The 17,594-nt window shown below is 39.7% G+C and overlaps 1 protein-coding gene across 3 annotated transcripts in view; it reads left to right on the top strand.

Moving 5' to 3' along the window:
- ITPR2 (inositol 1,4,5-trisphosphate receptor type 2) overlaps positions 1 to 17,594 on the top strand; it is a 242,810-nt gene that overhangs the window by 87,262 nt on the left and 137,954 nt on the right. For all 3 annotated transcript variants that reach the window (XM_053978468.1, XM_053978469.1, XM_053978470.1), the window contains exons 22-29: positions 2,910 to 3,103; positions 5,385 to 5,517; positions 6,450 to 6,507; positions 8,034 to 8,199; positions 10,134 to 10,307; positions 14,667 to 14,756; positions 14,923 to 15,048; positions 16,114 to 16,236. In XM_053978468.1, the coding sequence (XP_053834443.1) occupies positions 2,910 to 3,103; positions 5,385 to 5,517; positions 6,450 to 6,507; positions 8,034 to 8,199; positions 10,134 to 10,307; positions 14,667 to 14,756; positions 14,923 to 15,048; positions 16,114 to 16,236 (1,064 nt within the window). The remainder of the gene's footprint in view (positions 1 to 2,909; positions 3,104 to 5,384; positions 5,518 to 6,449; positions 6,508 to 8,033; positions 8,200 to 10,133; positions 10,308 to 14,666; positions 14,757 to 14,922; positions 15,049 to 16,113; positions 16,237 to 17,594) is intronic.

Below are 17,594 nucleotides of genomic sequence, written 5' to 3'. Positions count from 1 at the left end.
AGTAGACTTTTCTCTTACTAAAATCCTTTTCTATGCATTAATGAAATGCTGTTTGAAATGGCAGGGATAATAAGTACCACCTTAATCCTCCTTCACTTTCCCACCGCTATATTTTGAGATCAGTTACACTAAGGTCAATAGTGAGGGAATGCTGTGGACAGAGGGTTTATCCTTGTTACTGATGCCGTTGGGAAGCAGCTTCATAGCTGCCTCTCACTGGTTTGAAAAAGCCACCTTTGACCACTGGTTTGAAAAAGCCACCTTTGACCACTGGTACTCTGTGGGTAACAGGAAAGGACAGCAGTCACCTCATTTATTTTTATTTCCTAGATGCTTTTCTAGGCTCCAGTATCACATTAGCTGAGTGCCTCAGAGTCTTTGCTATTGTAGGCCTCTCACTGTCCTTCCTAGAGGTGGAAAGAGTGGTCTACTCATTAATGGAGGTCATCCTGAAATGCAGAGAAAATTCCTTTTTCACGGAAAGGGTTTAATCCCATTCCCTGCCATTCCTGTGCAGCACCCCAGTAAGAGCTGAGAAATAAGCAAGATATGGTCTGGGCAAAATCCCATCTTTCTTTCTCCAGGAACTGAGGTCCACTCAAGATGTTGTCTGATATCTTGTCCAAAAGACACTAACTAACTTTTTTGTTAGCTTTACACCAAGTAGATTTCAGTCTTGAAGGGTGAGCAGGAACTTTTCAAGATGAAGTGGAATTCTTCTTCCTCAGCTGGGACAAACTGCAGTTTGTATCTTGTTTTTTAGAAGAATATCTTCTGGACTTGTCTTAGACCTAACTGGTTCCCTTATCATTAACCCCATTAACTGAAGTTTGCTTTTAAAGAATTCCTGAGCTTTCCAAATGCCCTCTATTTATGTTTCCCTCTGCCCAACTGAGCAAAAGGGATTTTGAAACGATGTTGAGCGAGATGATAACTTCTCAACTGAGGTGTATGCCAGGGGAGTTGCAGGCCATGATGCAGCTGCCCAAGGTACAATTCTTGTTGTGGGCTTATCTGTCAGCATTAAGAACAGAATGAAATGGATTTCATTTATGAATATCATGGTTTGAAGATGAAGAAGATGCAAAATGTTGGTTTAACTGAGGGTAGTTTAAGGGTCCTTCACATAGTACTGTAGCTTTGCACAGGTGCACTGAGTGGCGGTCAGTACAAATACTTGTTTAGCACACTGGGAGAAGGGAACTGGGGAGTGGGAGGGGGATATCCATCCTATGTTATTCCCACACTGTTTTACTTTATTTGAAAGGAAAACCATTTTGTGTCATGGTGGATATTTGTGATGAATTTATTTGCTTTATAGCTGTGTAAGCAGTTAGAACTTTCTGTGCCTGCCTAATGTGAGGATCCAGTCTGTAGTTTGACTTCTAGGTTTTTTCACTAAAAACATGCAAAATCAGAAGTACATTTTCCCCCCTCCCTTTTGTAAGGACTTGAAGTATTATTTTTAAAAGACCGACTTAGAGTGATTGCACACCAGACCAGATGCTGAATGGGACCTCAAACCTGACACTAATCTGCCTCATTCACTTTGAAAAAGCTCCTTCTTTGTGTGTTTCCTTTTTAAAGTCAGGGCTAAAGACATTCTCTTTCCATACACATTGTAGTTGGGCTGTACGGACTGAAGAAAGAAGGGAATAAGAGGAGGATTTTGCCAACAAAATAAAATCCAGCCTTGGCTTTTACAATAAATTATCTGGGAAGAGGGTTTCTTCAGTGTGAGTAAAGCTTGGCTGTGGCATGGTGATTAAAGTGTACTAAAGGACAGATAATAACTATTCAGGCTTCTCTCAGCAAAGTTACATTTCCTTCAGTCTTTTCTTTGCCTTTAGTGTAGCCTAGGTTCTGGCACTCTTCCTGTGAAGAGATGCTATCATTCCTTTCCTTTCCTCCAGTCCTTCCTATCTGTGCTTTGCAAGAAAGAAAACTGATTCATGTAGGTAGGTAACACCATATTCTCATGGTTTCTTGTCCCACCTTTGCAAGGAAGCCACTGATTCACTGAGATGCTTGTCCCATCAAAATTCACTATAAAGACCAGTATAATCTGTAAGAACAGATGGTATTTCTTGGTAAATTTTGCAGTGTACCATTGCAACCTTCATAAAGGTTTTACCACATAAGTGTAAAATAATTTTTTCCCTCATGAATAACTTACAAAAGGCACTGTGATTACAGATTCCAGTTTGACCTTCAGGACAGCCTTCAAGCCTGGCACTCTCATGGGACTTTTTTTTTTGAAGGGGGATGGTTGGCTTGTTGTGTCATTTGGGTTTGAGTTGTGGCCTGTCATTTGAACCACACAAAGAGATTGATCAGACTGGCACAACCTCATCTCTTTACTCTCTTTCAATGTGACATATAAAAGTCTTCCCATATGTCTCCAAATTGCAGCAATAGATAGTATTAATAAAATACCAATAAAAGTTTTCTAGCCATAAGCATAGTCAGGTACTGGAATTGCTTGCCCAGGGATGTTCTATAATACTGGATATGCAACACTCAGTTTGCAAATATTCTTAAAAATGAGTTAAACAAACCTCTTTAAGAAATTATTTTGGATGTGGATAATACACCTTCAGGAAAAGGAATGGGTGAGATTTCTTTAGTTTTACTTTTTATCATTTGTTGAGCACGTTAACAGAACTCTGGAAATATTTTGGCATATTTACCATCTGTTGACATGTAAGAAATTATATCTTGGAAAATCAGCATAGAAATTTTTTGCCTAATTGGGTAATTTGAACGAACTCTGGAACTGAGGGCTTCTTTTTCAATATGCCTTTTGAGACTGGAAAGGGGTTTGACAACATGGGTGTATGTGTGATATATAGTGTTGTAAATGTGCTTTAGTCCTAGGAAATATGTCTGTGATTTTGTTTAATGCACAGGGAACAACGTCATGAGGACCATCCATGGGGTAGGAGAGATGATGACACAAATGGTGCTGAGCAGAGGGTCTGTATTTCCCATCAGTACCCCTGACATACAGCCAAGCATTCACCCAAGCAAGCAAGCCAGCACTGCAGACAGTGAAGATGTGATTGTAATGGACACCAAACTGAAAATCATTGAGATTTTGCAGGTAATAATGAGGGGTGGTATATTACACAGCAGTCATTTCACAGTTCTTTACTCACACAGCGGCCAGTTCTGTTACCCACATTCTTACTATTCACTGTAGAAATATCTCCTTGATATGAGGAAGGATAGTCCTCTGTGTGAACAACTGTACAGTTGTGGTCCTCACCCTGTTGTACCAACTTCACTTTTGAAGGAACAGGATGCTGCAGAAACTTTCTCACTGTAACTGTGCAATGACAATCTGCCTCACTAATGTTTCCTGAAGACAGCATGTATGTTTCCAGTTTGCTTCACACTCATTTAACACTGGGGTGGTTGCTTGATTTAATCATTTGACCTCTGGATGAAGGGCAGAATGGGCCCTGGCCTCACTGAAGTTGTGTGAGGCTGCTCACTTTTGCAGCGCATTTAATGCGTTTCAGATTTCCACTGTTGGATTGAGAACAGTCTGTGGGCTGCTGTGATTTTCCCCCAGCTGATGTGACAAGCTGTGTGACACCAGCCTGCCTCCTGAGATGCAGTTTTCACTTTGTGCTGTTAATAAATGAAGTGGCACATGCTTGCTCTGTGTATCGAATCTCGGTTTCTGCAGTGCTTAGGCCCTGAAGGAATGTTTCAGTGTTTTCTATAAATTCTCTGGATTTGTTGGTATCAATGTCACTTTTGAAGGATTCCATTTGTTCTGACTGCTCATAAATTATTTAGATGACTCTAATTACTTGTCATCTGAAAGGCTATCAGTAGTTAGAATATACTCAATACTGAATTCTTTGGTTCTAGGCCTCCTTTACTTTAAAACTTACATTGAAAAACAGAGTCTTATGAAATTATAGGACCTAAATAACACCATTCACATGTATTTTTCATTTTCCTTGTTTCATGCTTTCATGCTTTCCATTTTCCTTGTTTGTATGACTGAATTTCTCTCCATACGGGCCTGCTTTACTGATTGATGCCTAGGAGGATGATTCCAGGACCTTATCCTGTGCATTCCCTGAGGGAATCACATGTTGTCTCATCCTTTCCTTTTTCACAGCACATTCATTGCAAGAGCACTCAGGATTGAAGAGCACTTAATCCTAATTTCTTATTTAATCTGTGGTTTGATAGTTAAGGATTAGTCACATGGTCAAATTACTTCAGAAAAGCAAGTTGTCATATGCTGGGTGAATCCCAGTAAATGTGCATATCCTAGCCCACAAGAAATACAAAATAATTCAGTTTTGTTTAAAATGCAATGAAGAAGGATTAATTTAAATCATGTTACCTTTCATTACTGTGCTATTAGCCTCAACGGCGAGTAAGAATATTTTGGATTTATTGTACTAACATGCATAGCAAGTGCAATGGTGATTAAAGCTATTCTAGTCTCAGAAATATTTCAGTTTGTAGTAATTTAATTCTCAACATATCTTCCTATTGCTTTAAGTAAAGACTGTTTAACTTATGATTTCTATTCTGCCCTCAGCCAGAATTAAACAGATTGTTTGATAGACTTAGTTGACTATGCATGGACTTGGGAAATTTTTATTTTTAAAAATCTTGCTTGTACAATTATCGGGCAACTTAATAATAGAACCAAAATAGACAAATCCTATTACAGTGGGTCTGGGAAGCATGTTGGGCTTTAGCTGTAGATTGAAGAAACAGGTTGCCACCATTTGCTAAATCACCTTTCAAATCACCTGTCACCTCAGCCTTGGAAACTCAGCCTTTTATCCCCACTGATTGTAAAATATGGTAAATAATCTTAAAGACGTTTGATTACATGCCTGCATTTCCTGTGGGTAAGAAGTATCCATGTGTATAAATGTCAGCCCTTAATTTGATACTAATGCTTCCAGCCTAGTTATTTTCCTCACTATTCCAATATAAAAGCAGCACTTCCAGGTCTGAATTAGGATTTTTCCTGTATGAATTTCCACTTTCACAGCTGAGGAACAAAAAGTCATTTTTCAGGTATCTGAGAGGGTGGGCCTTGAGCCTGTTGCGCTTGCTCTCTATTCCACTCCATGGGGCATTGGAAGTCCAGCTGAAATATGAAATAATTGATGTCAGCGTGGGTTTGAAGGTTCTGATCTGGCTCACAGGCAGTGAGGGCAAGGCAGCGTGTTGGAGCCCCTGCACACACCCAGTGGTACTCAAGCAATCCATAGGGCAGGGTTCAACATGTCTCAGGATGGGCAGGGTAAATAAAGGAATCACAGAAAACTGGTGAATGTATAGGATTGCTTTTTCGTAGTAAAGTTAAATTAATTTACTTCACTTTTTTATTCTTGTAGTTTATTCTCAGTGTTAGACTGGACTACAGAATATCCTACATGCTGTCTATCTATAAGAGAGAGTTTGGGGAAAACACTGAAAACGTTGACTGCTCTACATCATCCCCACCTGATACACCAGGGACTGCCTCAGGTAAACCTTGCTATTTTCTTTCAATGCAAAGTAATTCTGGGTAGGCAACTGCAAACACTGAGCTCAACTGCAGCAGAAAGACACAGGCTGCTGCAAGTTGAAAAGTTGTGAAAAAATAAAAAATTTAAGGAATTCCACAATATTTTTTTTGCTGGCCTGTCCTCCTCCTCTAACAAAAAAGTAACTCCTTTTTCTCCAGTATGGTATTTTGTTCTTTTATCTGTGCACTTCCCAAAACACTGCATGGTGGCAAGTGGAGAATGGTTGGGGGTGGATGAGGACAGATTTAAGTGAGGTGAATGTGGTACAGGACTGATTTGGCTTTCCAGAGAGCCTTCCCATGCACACAGAAGTGTTCAAAAGGTCTGCGTCAACATCTGCAAGTAGGGGGAGCATTGCTTTAGTTGGAGGTGGGCATATGTATAATACAGGGGTACTGAAGTCTTAAGTAATAAGTTACATTCTAAAGCAAAATGATGGTGTGGCAAATAACTGGGTTTATGGTAAATATTCTGAAGTTCGTGTATATGCTTTGTTGGGATTGGCTCAAGAAAAAAGAAGAAAATGTAAGAAAAAATGTAAAAGTTTCACAGTCTGTGTCATTTGTGGGTCACTGCTGGTGGCTAGTACAGCTCCTAGCCACCATGTGGCTTTGGTTCATCACTACAATTGTCTTCCTCAGGAACAGTAATACACAATTTAACTCTGCCCCATATCCTGTTTGTTCTCTGCTACTCTTGCAGAAAGCAAATTTTGCGTAGTTGGGGAATGACTAGTTAGACCTTTACTTGATACCATCTGCTTTAAAGAGGAACAGAATTCTATTTTGCTGTAGAGATTAAATGATGATCATTGGCTTTCGTTTTTTTTTTTTTCCTTTTCTTTCTTTCTTTTTTTTTTTTCAATTTTTTCCTTCTGATTTTTTTTCCCAGCAATTGTTCCTGACATAGATGAAATTGCAGCTCAGGCTGAAACCATGTTTGCTGGCAGGTATATTCTCTGAAGTTTTACCTCTATGTATATTTATATATCTTTTTGTTCATGTCAGTATTTCTCATGGCCAATCTATGTTTATTTTGTGCTTATTTTTATAGCCCTTTCTCTTCCTTTGCCTGCTTGTTAATTGCATAAGCCATATTTGAACAGAAACATACCAGGAAAGACCTGGATTTCAATCAAGCAAACAGCTCAGCTGGCCTGGATGGCTGTGGGATTGGCTATGAACACCCTCTTAGGTGTAAGAGAGTTGGTAGAAAGTTTTTGTCGTGTTCCCAAAGGCAGCTGGGGAATGGTGTATTGGGCTGAACCACACTAATTTTCTGTTTATCTTACAATGCCTCATGTGGGTGCTGAAAAGCCACTCTGTTTCTGGTGTGTCTTATGGCTACAGCCCCAAATATCCTGCATCAGCAGCTTGCTGTTGGCCCTCAGGATTTCTCATAGATTGCATGACCTGTTGCCATTGCACTTGGTGTTTAAACTCCTTGGGAAAATCATGCCAACAGTAATCTCTCCTGTGACTCCTCAGATCAGGAGTGGACCACTTGCCATGATCTCCTGGTCCACCAGAGGCCTGTAGATCACAATTTATGCTTGCAGAGTTTTGGAAGGTATTTCAGCTACGCTGTGAACAGAAAAAAGTAACCCATGGAAAACACTCACCTTGGAGAGTTATTACCATTATCACTATATTGGTTTAATTTTACAGATATAATTATAATTATACCAGTAAAAATGAATTCCATTTAGACAAGGCTGTAGACTTTAAAGTCTTTCTTGGAGCTAAGGAGAAGGATCTGTGGTGTGGGCATTGTGATCTTTCCTCTCTCAGTCCCTCGTGCATTCTCAATATTTACCAGCACAAGCAATACCTCCAGGCCTCTACTGAATTCCCATAATGTAACACAACACACAGCCCTTGGCATCTGCATGTTTAAAGTGAACAGAGAAACCAAATGATTTCTTGGAAACATTATTTCTGCTTTGATATGTTAAGTGTTAAATCTGCTTTCTGCCGTTCCACATTATGAATATGATTCCAGAAATACAATGTTTTTGGCAATTCTTGCTATTTTTGAGCTTATTTTTTCTTAAAGGAAGTTTTAATAGCAGCTGAAAAGGGAAGGAGGGAAAAGGAAAGGGTCAAATTAATCTCTGATGAGATGCAGTTTACTTCATTTAATTTGGACTGGGGATGAACCTGGCTCAATTTATCCATGACATAAATGAATGCTTTTACAATATAGATTTTAATCACAATATTTGACACATTTCATTGATACTTACTTCTGCTCCATAGTGTCCATTCTGCTACAAGATTGCTGCAATTACTGTAGGATAGAAGTCCTTACAAAATATGTTAAAGTCATATTTATAATTTCCTTCCTGCAGCATATTTGATTTGAAGAGCTCTGTTGAGTGAAGATTGTGTATAGAGGCATATTTATCTCAAGAGCTTTTATTTTTTCTTATTGACTTGACTTTATTTGGTCCTTTTCCCCCCATTTCTGTTGCAGAAAGGAGAAGAATGCAGTTCAGCTTGATGATGAAGGGGGCAGAACTTTTTTACGGGTCCTCATTCACCTCATCATGCACGACTACCCCCCATTGCTCTCAGGGGCTCTGCACCTGCTGTTCAAGCATTTCAGCCAGAGAGCAGAAGTTCTGCAAGCATTCAAACAGGTATGGATGGGCTGAGTGTTATCCCAGAAACTGAATGCAGGGAGCCTTCCCAGAGGCTGCTCTGCTACTTAAATTGCTGTTTGTTGCATGACAGTGTTATTTCCTCAGCAGTCAAGTATCAGCAGACTTCTTGGGCCATATGTGCTGGTATATGTTATAGTTCTGTGCCCCCCAGAAATTGTTATTTCTGGCACTGAATCCATTAGGGAAAATGTAGGTCCATGGTGAGCCTCTCACAGGGATTCCTCAGGGACATAGCCAGTGCCTCATGTTTGGCAAGCAGTGTCCCCGTGTCAGCAGTGAGACTTCCTTATCTTCAGGGCCACTCAGGCTGGGTATTGTTATTTTGTTATTCACCTGGTGCTTCTAATTCAGGTGTCTTTGCATGGGGCTCCCCTGCCTGATGCAGCTATGCCCAAATAGGAGGAAGGCAGGGATAGAGCCAAGCCTGTTTCCAGCTTTTATTCTGTCCCTCTGTAGTGGTGCATGTGCAGGCTCCATGTGTCTGTGGATTAGGATGGGGAGATCTGATGTCATGGGGCTGCACAACAGAGATGTCTCTGTTACGTAACCCTTTATAACATATGTTGATAAGAACATCTGATGCTTATTTCAGGAGCTGGGTAGCTGTTGTTTCATCGTTATGTAAGGTGGGGAGGTTTCTCTCCTGTGCAAACAGATGAATGATAAAGACCTGAAAAGCTTTTGTTTAATGTTTTTGTTGTGCAGCATAATGGCCTCCCACCAGGTATTTAAAGCTAGGCTGTGCTGGTGAGTTGCATAAATAGCTATTATTCCCAGGTAAGCAAGGACTGAGTTGCTTAACGTGTTTTTGTGAAGGATGGAAAAGGCTAATGGAGAAATAAACAGAAAAGACTGTAGAGCATGTGGAATAAGAATGCCTGCAGTTGATCAGCATTCATAAATTCTGTAAAATAACAAGGTTTTGCCGAGCCAAGAGAGATTATTATGACGAAAACTTTATATTACAAAATAGTAAATATTTGCCTGGATGTAATGTGGTTTTAAAAGCAACAGCAATGTTGTCAGTGACCCTAATCTTTTACATGAGTATGATTTCTTAAGTGTGTTTATTAATTTACTGTAAAGATTGCTGATAGTTTCTTGGCATATTATCTTCATTAATAATCTTGAAAGAACAGAGAGCGTTACAAAGAAAGAAAATGTCTAGATCATGCTAAATCAAGAACTACACATAACAGTGAAAAACCCAGATAACTTGAGCAGTACAAGAAAAGGAAAAAATGAGATTAATCTTAATAAGTGGCAGCCACTCAGATGGTGAGAAATTCCATGAAGCTGAGAGTCAGTTTGTCAGCTATATTCAGAGAAGCTTTTCTAAGCTGGCCTAACAGTGTGAAAGTCTGTTATTATTCAGTATTTGATTATGGTGGTGTAGGAGATCATTAAAATTGCTGGCCATTCTGACTTTTCTTTGGATGCCCTGATCCCTTGTCATACCATCTGTTTTTTTCCTTTTTCTTCTCAAGTACAGTGCTGAAGCAGTAGCTGTTTCTAACTATTGCTTTAATAGTGTGTAACTGTTTTTATAATGTCATGAAGATCATGATCAGTGCATCAGAGCTCACTCTGCACAGAACTCAAGAGCCTGTAAATCTTCCTGTGCTAAAAATGTTTTGCAGTGTATTCAAGAAGGTGAGAGGATGTTGTGAATGTTTTAACTATCCTGTTTTGGGCAACTACAGCTTCTGGCTCTGCTAAAGGTTTTTAATAGAGGCTAAAGGCTCTTTTAAATAGAGGCTAAAAGCCTGCATGTGCCATGTTTCAATTGCACAGGGAAAGTTGCACAAGGCACCTGGAAAGAGGCTTAGAATGGGAGCTGTCAAGCAAATTACCCAGCCATAAGTGTTGGTGCTACTTCTGTAACAGCTTCACAATTTCTCCATTTCCAGGTTCAGTTGCTGGTGTCCAATCAAGATGTGGATAACTACAAGCAAATCAAGGCTGATCTTGACCAGCTACGTCTGACTGTAGAAAAATCTGAATTGTGGGTTGAGAAGAGCAGCAATTATGAGAGTGGAGAGGTGGGAGACAATCAAACCAAAGGGGGAGAAGAGCCAATGGAGGTGGGTTTAAAGCCTTTGCTGTCAGAATTGTTTCAATATTGATAGGTAGTTTCATGAACGACTGCAAAATCGTGGTCTGGTTAAGCAAAGTGGCAAAGTGAGAATGTGAAGTATTCTGCCTGAGCTTTAGGAACTGACAGAAAGGGAAATAACACCTCTGTTACCAATGTATTCAATATTCTCTCCTGATGCTTTCAGGAACTGCATTCTTAGGTCACAGAGCTGCCTTCCTTTTTGGGTGCAAGCCACAGCGTGCAGCAGCACTCTGGAAATAATCTGGGAATTGTGTGCTGGCAGTTGGGTTGACTTTTTGGAAGAAAAGAGGAGTAGACAGTGTCCTGCAAGTAAGAGAGAGGAGCACAATCAAACTCATGTTTTCAAACATCACAAGTAATTCCGCTCTTCACCACACATGACTGACCTAAGGATATTGAGATTTTGTAGGTGAATTAATGTTTTCATTTCTTTGGCCCTTGTCATATCACTTTCTCAGGATATACTCTGATTTGATGTAGAACTTTAATATAGGACTGTGAAGACCTCTATTAAAAAAAAATTAGATTTCATTGTTTGGATTTTTAAATTTTACTTTTCAGTGCAAACAGAGGTCACAATTTAATCATTTAACTCCAGCATGAGCTTTTAAGAAAACACAGTGTTGCTGTGATTGAGGTTTGTGCCACAAGATTAGATAAAGCAGGCTTTTCCACCAATATTTATTCCCACTTTACTCTCTTCATCAGAGGTGGGAAGAGATGAACAGTTGATCTATCTTAGCTGATGTTTTGATACCACATCTTTAGTGGTGTCAAAATTAGGGAGGAATCTGGAGTTGAAGCTTAAGTATGTGGTATTTCCTTCTTTCTTTCCTCAAACACAGCTCTAGTAGAAAAGAAAATGTTCCTTTTTGTATTTAATGAATTGAAGAGGTAATGGGGAAACAGAAAATAGAATTGTGTCGAGATTACAATTTTTTTTTTTTAGCTATACTACATTTTTAAAATGTCATTTATTCCTGTGGGTAATCTTGATAGCAAGGAAACTCCAGGAAAAGGGGGCAAAACAATGTGCTTGAAACAGAGGCAGCTCTCAATGGGATATTTTGAGTGTTTTTTTCCCATGAGACACCTGTGGGTCTGTATGGATTACCAGTGCTTCAGTAGATGCATAATATTATCCTTGGCAGATCAGAGAGATTATTGTATCAGAGCAGTAATACGTAATCTGCTGGTTAGATCATCTGCTGGTAATTCCCTCAGAGCTGGGCCAGGTTACAATAGCTCAGAATCTTGTCCATCTTTTTTTTTTTTTTCCCTGCTTTAACAGTGAAGAGGTGTTTTTACCTGGCAAAAAATAACATTAGATAGTCAGTACTCTCTTTGAGGTCTTAAATGAGATGTAGGAGGTGTGATGTTGGGCATAATCTCCAATGTGTGAAGCAGGTGGCTGGCTTTAAGCAGCCAAAAATCCCATGAGATCCATGCTTCCTTGGAATGGATACTGGGTATTCAGAGCTGGATGAACCCCTAGGTCTTTAGGGAGTATGCCTCATTTGCCTGTATTTAATTTTTCCTGATCAACATTGAAGTGCTCGCAAGGACTTAAATTACATCCCAGAACAATCTATGTTAAGCCCAAATTTCTGTTGTCACATGAAACCTGTTGAAAGATGTGCATGAGAGTTTAAAAATACCAATTTTTTTTTTGCCTGAGTCTTCGTAGGTAATTGTTTTTCACCTTACTGTCATAACCTGTGGGCCTTTTTTTTCTTTTTTTTTTTTTTAAGTCATATGACTCCAGAAATAGAATTTGTATAGAAAATGCCTTGTTCTTATAAAAGTATCCAGAGTTCTCCACAGGAAAAATAGCAAATCTTATATCCATGCAGGACTGTTTGGCTAGGGACTGGAGATCAGAGTTGGAAAGTGTACTTGGAGTAGTTAGATCAGAGGTAAATGAGACACCAATAGGGTTAGGAAGAAATGCTGAAATTGAGCTCATTTAAGAGCACTGCTTGAGAAGGGGAAATCAGATAAAGCCTGTTCACTTGGTTCTCTCTAGGAAGGGTATTCTGGGTCTGTGTAGATACCACAGACCATGGAAAGTGTGGTTTTTATTGTCTTGCCCCTGGGGGATGCTTTAGTGGTGTAGTACCAGAAACACAGCTCTGAGGAAGAGCAACAGGCTCAGTGGAAGGACTTTAAGGTAAGGCTGGAATACAGTACAGTGGCATTATGGAGCTGCTCATCTTTTCTATCTGCTGAGAAAGTTCAGCAAGGTTTCAAGTGATCTAAGCTTTCAGCACCTGTAAGCACCTAGTGCTCCCTTACCTCCTTTCTTTTCTGGTCTGTGGCACCTTGCTTTGGTTCTGGGAATGTTTGAACAAGCATCAGATACAGGTTGAGACTGTGAGCTGAGAATTCTGTGTGTGTCCCTCATTCCCTTGCAGCCTGTGGAGGGCAAAGCTGTGCCATGGGGACACTGACATGTGCCTTGCACTGCTGTCTTGCTGGGATGAGGAAGACTGCTCAGACTGAATGCTGGAATCTGGGTCTCCACTGGCAGCTAGCAAGAAAGGATCTAAGACTGGTGCAGAGTGTTATTCCAGGAATTTTATGGGTAGAGGGAGTAGTCTCTTTTGGAAAATATAATTTCCTTAAGGTGGGGTACTCAGGTGAGAACCTTTCTTCTACCCTAGATCTCTATGCCAGGGAATGTCTATCATGGGGTGTAATGAGGCCAGATCTGCAACTGAGTGTCTTTGGTATCCCAGTGGTGTGATTATCTCTTGGTAACTACATCCCTGGCATACTCTTATGGGTTCAATAAACAATTGTTTATTTTGTTAAGAGAAAGGATAGATTCAGTAATTTAATGCTGATCAGTACTTCCAGATAAGAAATACAGGTCACATAGATTATAAAACTGCTTTGATGAAGGAAGAATGCTGATAAAACTAACAGGTAAATTATTCTTGGTTAACCCACAATCCCAGAATGGAGGAGGGTGGTTAATTATAGCAAAAAAGCCTGAAACATCTCCCAAAGTATTGATTCAAACAGCTAGAGAGATGGCAGCCTGCATACTAACAAACCTAAACAAATAAAATATGCTGTTGTTACATAGATCAGCACTGAACAGCAGTGCTGACACTCTTATAAACAGCTTCCATGGCCAAGTGGTGCAGCTGTTCTTACCTCACTGGAAATTAGGACCAGATGGGATTTATGAACTTCACCATCAGCTAAGAAAGTTCAGAGGGAGGTTTCAGGACGTATAAACATTCAGCTTGGCGTGCATATGTTTGTTTTAGTGTATTTCTCTTTTCTAAAACAGTAGGAAGTTTGAGGACACAATGAAACTCAGAAGTGCACCTGTTTCTTCTTTTTTTTAATGCTGTTACACTGGTTTAACATCCTTGTGGTCATACTGGGAGTCAGTCTCAAGATCTACTAGAGTTTTTCTTCATACTTTATAACGTCAGCATCCGAAGTCCAATATTTCAATTTATTTTTGTTTCCTGTTAAGAAAGGCTTACCACAGCTGACAGCAGAAAACCCCCCAGCACTGCCAGTATACTTAGTGGCAGTATTTGTGTACATGTTCTCCCATGTTTTGATTGAGAGATATGCATGGAAAGGTGCGTGGGTGTTGGCAGTTCCTTGCTGACTTGATTTCTCTTATTTATCATACCCAGCTGGGGCTTTCCAGGAGCCAAGGCCCAGAGCATACAGCGTCATGACTTGATGATGCAATTTAACATATGGTTCCTATTTGTTTTTAAATCTTTTCCTGCATCATCCAGAGATACAGCAGAAGCATCCCCTTTGTGGGAAGAACATCTCTAATGTCCACATGCTGCTTGTTCCTGTGCTGTTGAGAACTCCAACTTGCTTAACTGCAGAGATTGTCTTAAGCTCTTTCTCCAAGGCTCTTAAGCTCTTTCTCTTTTTAGTGTTCACATAGACAGGTTTTGTAATCTTTCCAGCTGTAAATACATACTTTTGGAACGTGTGGTGTCTACTGAAATACACTTTTGGTCCATCTCCTCACAGTGTTTAAATTCCTTGGTGTGCCTAGTCTGCGATTTAGGGACATACTCTTTCAGAATGATCAGAAGCATGAAGACATGGAATAATTGCCTCAAATTACATTGGAAATTTGAAACAGAGGAAGGACTTGAACGTAAATCTTGTCACTCACTGGATAAAGAATAAACGAGTCTTTCTTTATTATCTCTGTTATATCAATTCCTTGTGAGCTGCTGTAATACTTTATCACTTGCTGCTATTAAATACAATTAATTCATGTTGAGGAAATCGCAATAAATCTCCACTTGTCATGTGCTTTTTATTACAGGAATCAAACATTTTGAGCCCAATACAGGATGGGACCAAAAAGCCCCAGATAGACAGCATTAAAAGCAATAACTACAATATTGTTAAAGAGGTTAGTATATCTGCCAAGAAACTTGCTTAACATACCTGTTTGATTAGTAGATTTAATAATTATTTTCAAATAAAGTGTCTTTCTTTGGTTTTGTGTGACATGACTGGTTTCTTTTCTTGGTTGCATGCTTATTTATTTGTTTGGTTTGTTGTTTTTTAATTTATAGATTTTGATTCGACTCAGCAAACTTTGTGTTCAGAATAAAAAATGTCGGAATCAACAGCAGCGTTTACTGAAAAATATGGGCGCCCACTTGGTGGTCTTGGACCTTCTGCAGATCCCCTATGAAAAGGTTATTTTCATAATTTTAGTGGTAGAGAACACAAACTCAAGGAAGGGAAAGGCCTTGGCAGGCTCAATAATCAATGGAAATATCTTTTAAAATCTGAATTGTCAGCTGTGGTACAAACATGAAATGATGATGTAATTTTCTACCTTCAGAATAGTGAGTTTGGGCTCAGTTTAAGTACAGCTGCCTGCACAGTTTTATTTAAAATTTAATGTGTACTGCCTTGTGTACCTAGATGTCACAGTGCTGTCATTCCTGTACCCATTCCTGAAGCAGGCAAACCTTAGGACCAAAAGCTTTCACAGATCAAATCTGAAACAACTTCTTTGTTTTTATGGTGGACATCTTTAACCTAGTTCCACGTGCCATTTTTTTTCACAAGATACAGTTGTTTGGTACTCATTTGGTGGCATACAAATCAGTGAACTAGACAGGCTTTGAAAGAGCACATCTTTCCAGATGTTCTAGGAATCACTGAGAGGACATAAAACCTTTGCTGGGCTATGTTTTCCTGCATGTTATATTACAGACACTGGGTTCAGCTGTCATCAGTAAAATAGGGCTTGTCCATACAGGTTCAACAAATCGTACTTAGGATACTACATGAGAGGAATATAAAATGGGGATGAAACTAGAGATATATTTGTGGGGGAGTATGTGTATGAACACATGCACACATACATCTCTTTCTGTATGTAGCTAAAGAAAAACCAAATGTTTGCCAAAGCTTAAAACTAATGCAGAGCGACATTTTTGGTTTGTTTTGCTTTTTTTTTAATTCAAGCAACTTACCACTTTTTTAAACTAGGAAATTATAACCACACAAGAAGAACTCTTACCTTGATTTTATGCTCGTACCTGTGGTTCCCTATGGTTTGATTCAGAGTAAGGTACAGCTGCTAATGGACTCCAAAGAAAACTACATCAGTTACTTTTGCCAGAGGGAGAATTCCTGCCCTATAAAGGCTCAGAAGAATTGGTTTATTCCTGGCTGAATTGATGTTGTGTGGTTTTAACAAGTATGTTTAGGTACACCCAGCTGATTCTGTTTGTCATTACTTCCTGCAGAGTGATGAAAAGATGAATGAAGTTATGAATGTAGCCCACACTTTTCTTCAGAATTTCTGTCGAGGAAATCCTCAGAATCAAGTTCTCCTCCACAAAAATCTCAACTTGTTCTTAACTCCAGGGGTAAGTATTTAATTTGAAATAGAATATGATAATTGGAATTAAATTTGGGTTTGCTGAAACATCCCAATGCTAAATAAATAATTTCACTAAATTATGCCTCCCCCCCTCCTCTCTCATTTCCCTTAGTGTTGCTTTTTATGTCATTGGCTTTAATGTTGCCATTTTAAATGTGGAAAACAAAAACCAAGGAACCTGTGGGGTTTACTGGAAGGATCTATGAATGTGTGTCACATCCTTGTCTTGAACTTGACTCTGATTTTATTCATCCTGACTCACTCACTGATGGACAGTAAAGTCAAGGTAGAAGATACTGTGACTACTGTCATAAACCCTGTGTAACAACCGAATCAGACTCATACATTTTGTTGATCATGCTCCCATTTGATTCAAGTAATCTAAAGTCAGACCTTCCATGAAATCATTGTCTTTACAATACACCTTTTTATCACAATCCCTTTGTATATATTTGTGTGTGTGTTTACAGACATATTCATATAGAATGACACTTGCTCAGTGGATCTACTGAGCAAAACATGCTTTTATTAGAAGGAGTTGTGAGTATGAGGATTGCAGACCCTGGCCTGTGCAGTTTAGGAACATTTGCTCCATTGTTTTTTACTTATGCTCTTTTTTGACATTAGTGAGCAGCTCTGAGCTGACCAAAGCGGGAACCAGAGCCTGGATGATTCCATCACATCCAGTGCTGACACTTAACTCGGGTGCAAAGTGTGGAGCCAGCTTGCACTTGTATTTCTGTTCTTTTGAAGCTGATTTCCTGATCATCCATCCCAGTTATTGTGCTTTTGTGCACATTGTGGAGCAAACTTGATGTGGATTCCTATCAGATGACGCTAAACAGACACATATACTTTAGGAGCACACCTGACCCTCAGGAGCATTTAGTCCAAGGGACCAACCTAGAACAAAAGCCCCAAGAATGCACGAAGTCTGGGTGCTGTGTCCTCAGCAGAATCCCTTCTTGCTCCAGATTTGTTCATCTTGTTTCATGCTGCTTACGGATACACAGCCCTAGGCTCCCTCTGGAGTTAATGTGGAAAGAGACATTCTCTTTGAGACCATCAGGCTGCTTGTGCAGGGATTTGCCTGCTGGAAATGCCTCCTCTGTGAGCCCTAGAGAGAGCCAGAGCAGCTCATCATCTCATCTGGTGGTCTCATTGCAAAGTTTGATGGTGAGTGCGTCTCAGGTGTCTCATACTCCAAAGCCCCTGCAGAGTGCTCTAGCAGTGTGGTTTGTGTGTGTTTGTGTGTTCACCTTCCACATGGGCACAGGTTTGGTTTATGCCCACTTTAGGACTGTTTGTACTCATAGGGAAGTGTGGAGAAATCCCCTCAAAACT

The sequence above is a fragment of the Vidua macroura genome, chromosome 5 (assembly GCF_024509145.1).
Source record: "Vidua macroura isolate BioBank_ID:100142 chromosome 5, ASM2450914v1, whole genome shotgun sequence".
Lineage (NCBI taxonomy): Eukaryota > Metazoa > Chordata > Aves > Passeriformes > Viduidae > Vidua > Vidua macroura.
This window is presented reverse-complemented; position numbering and strand designations above follow the sequence as displayed.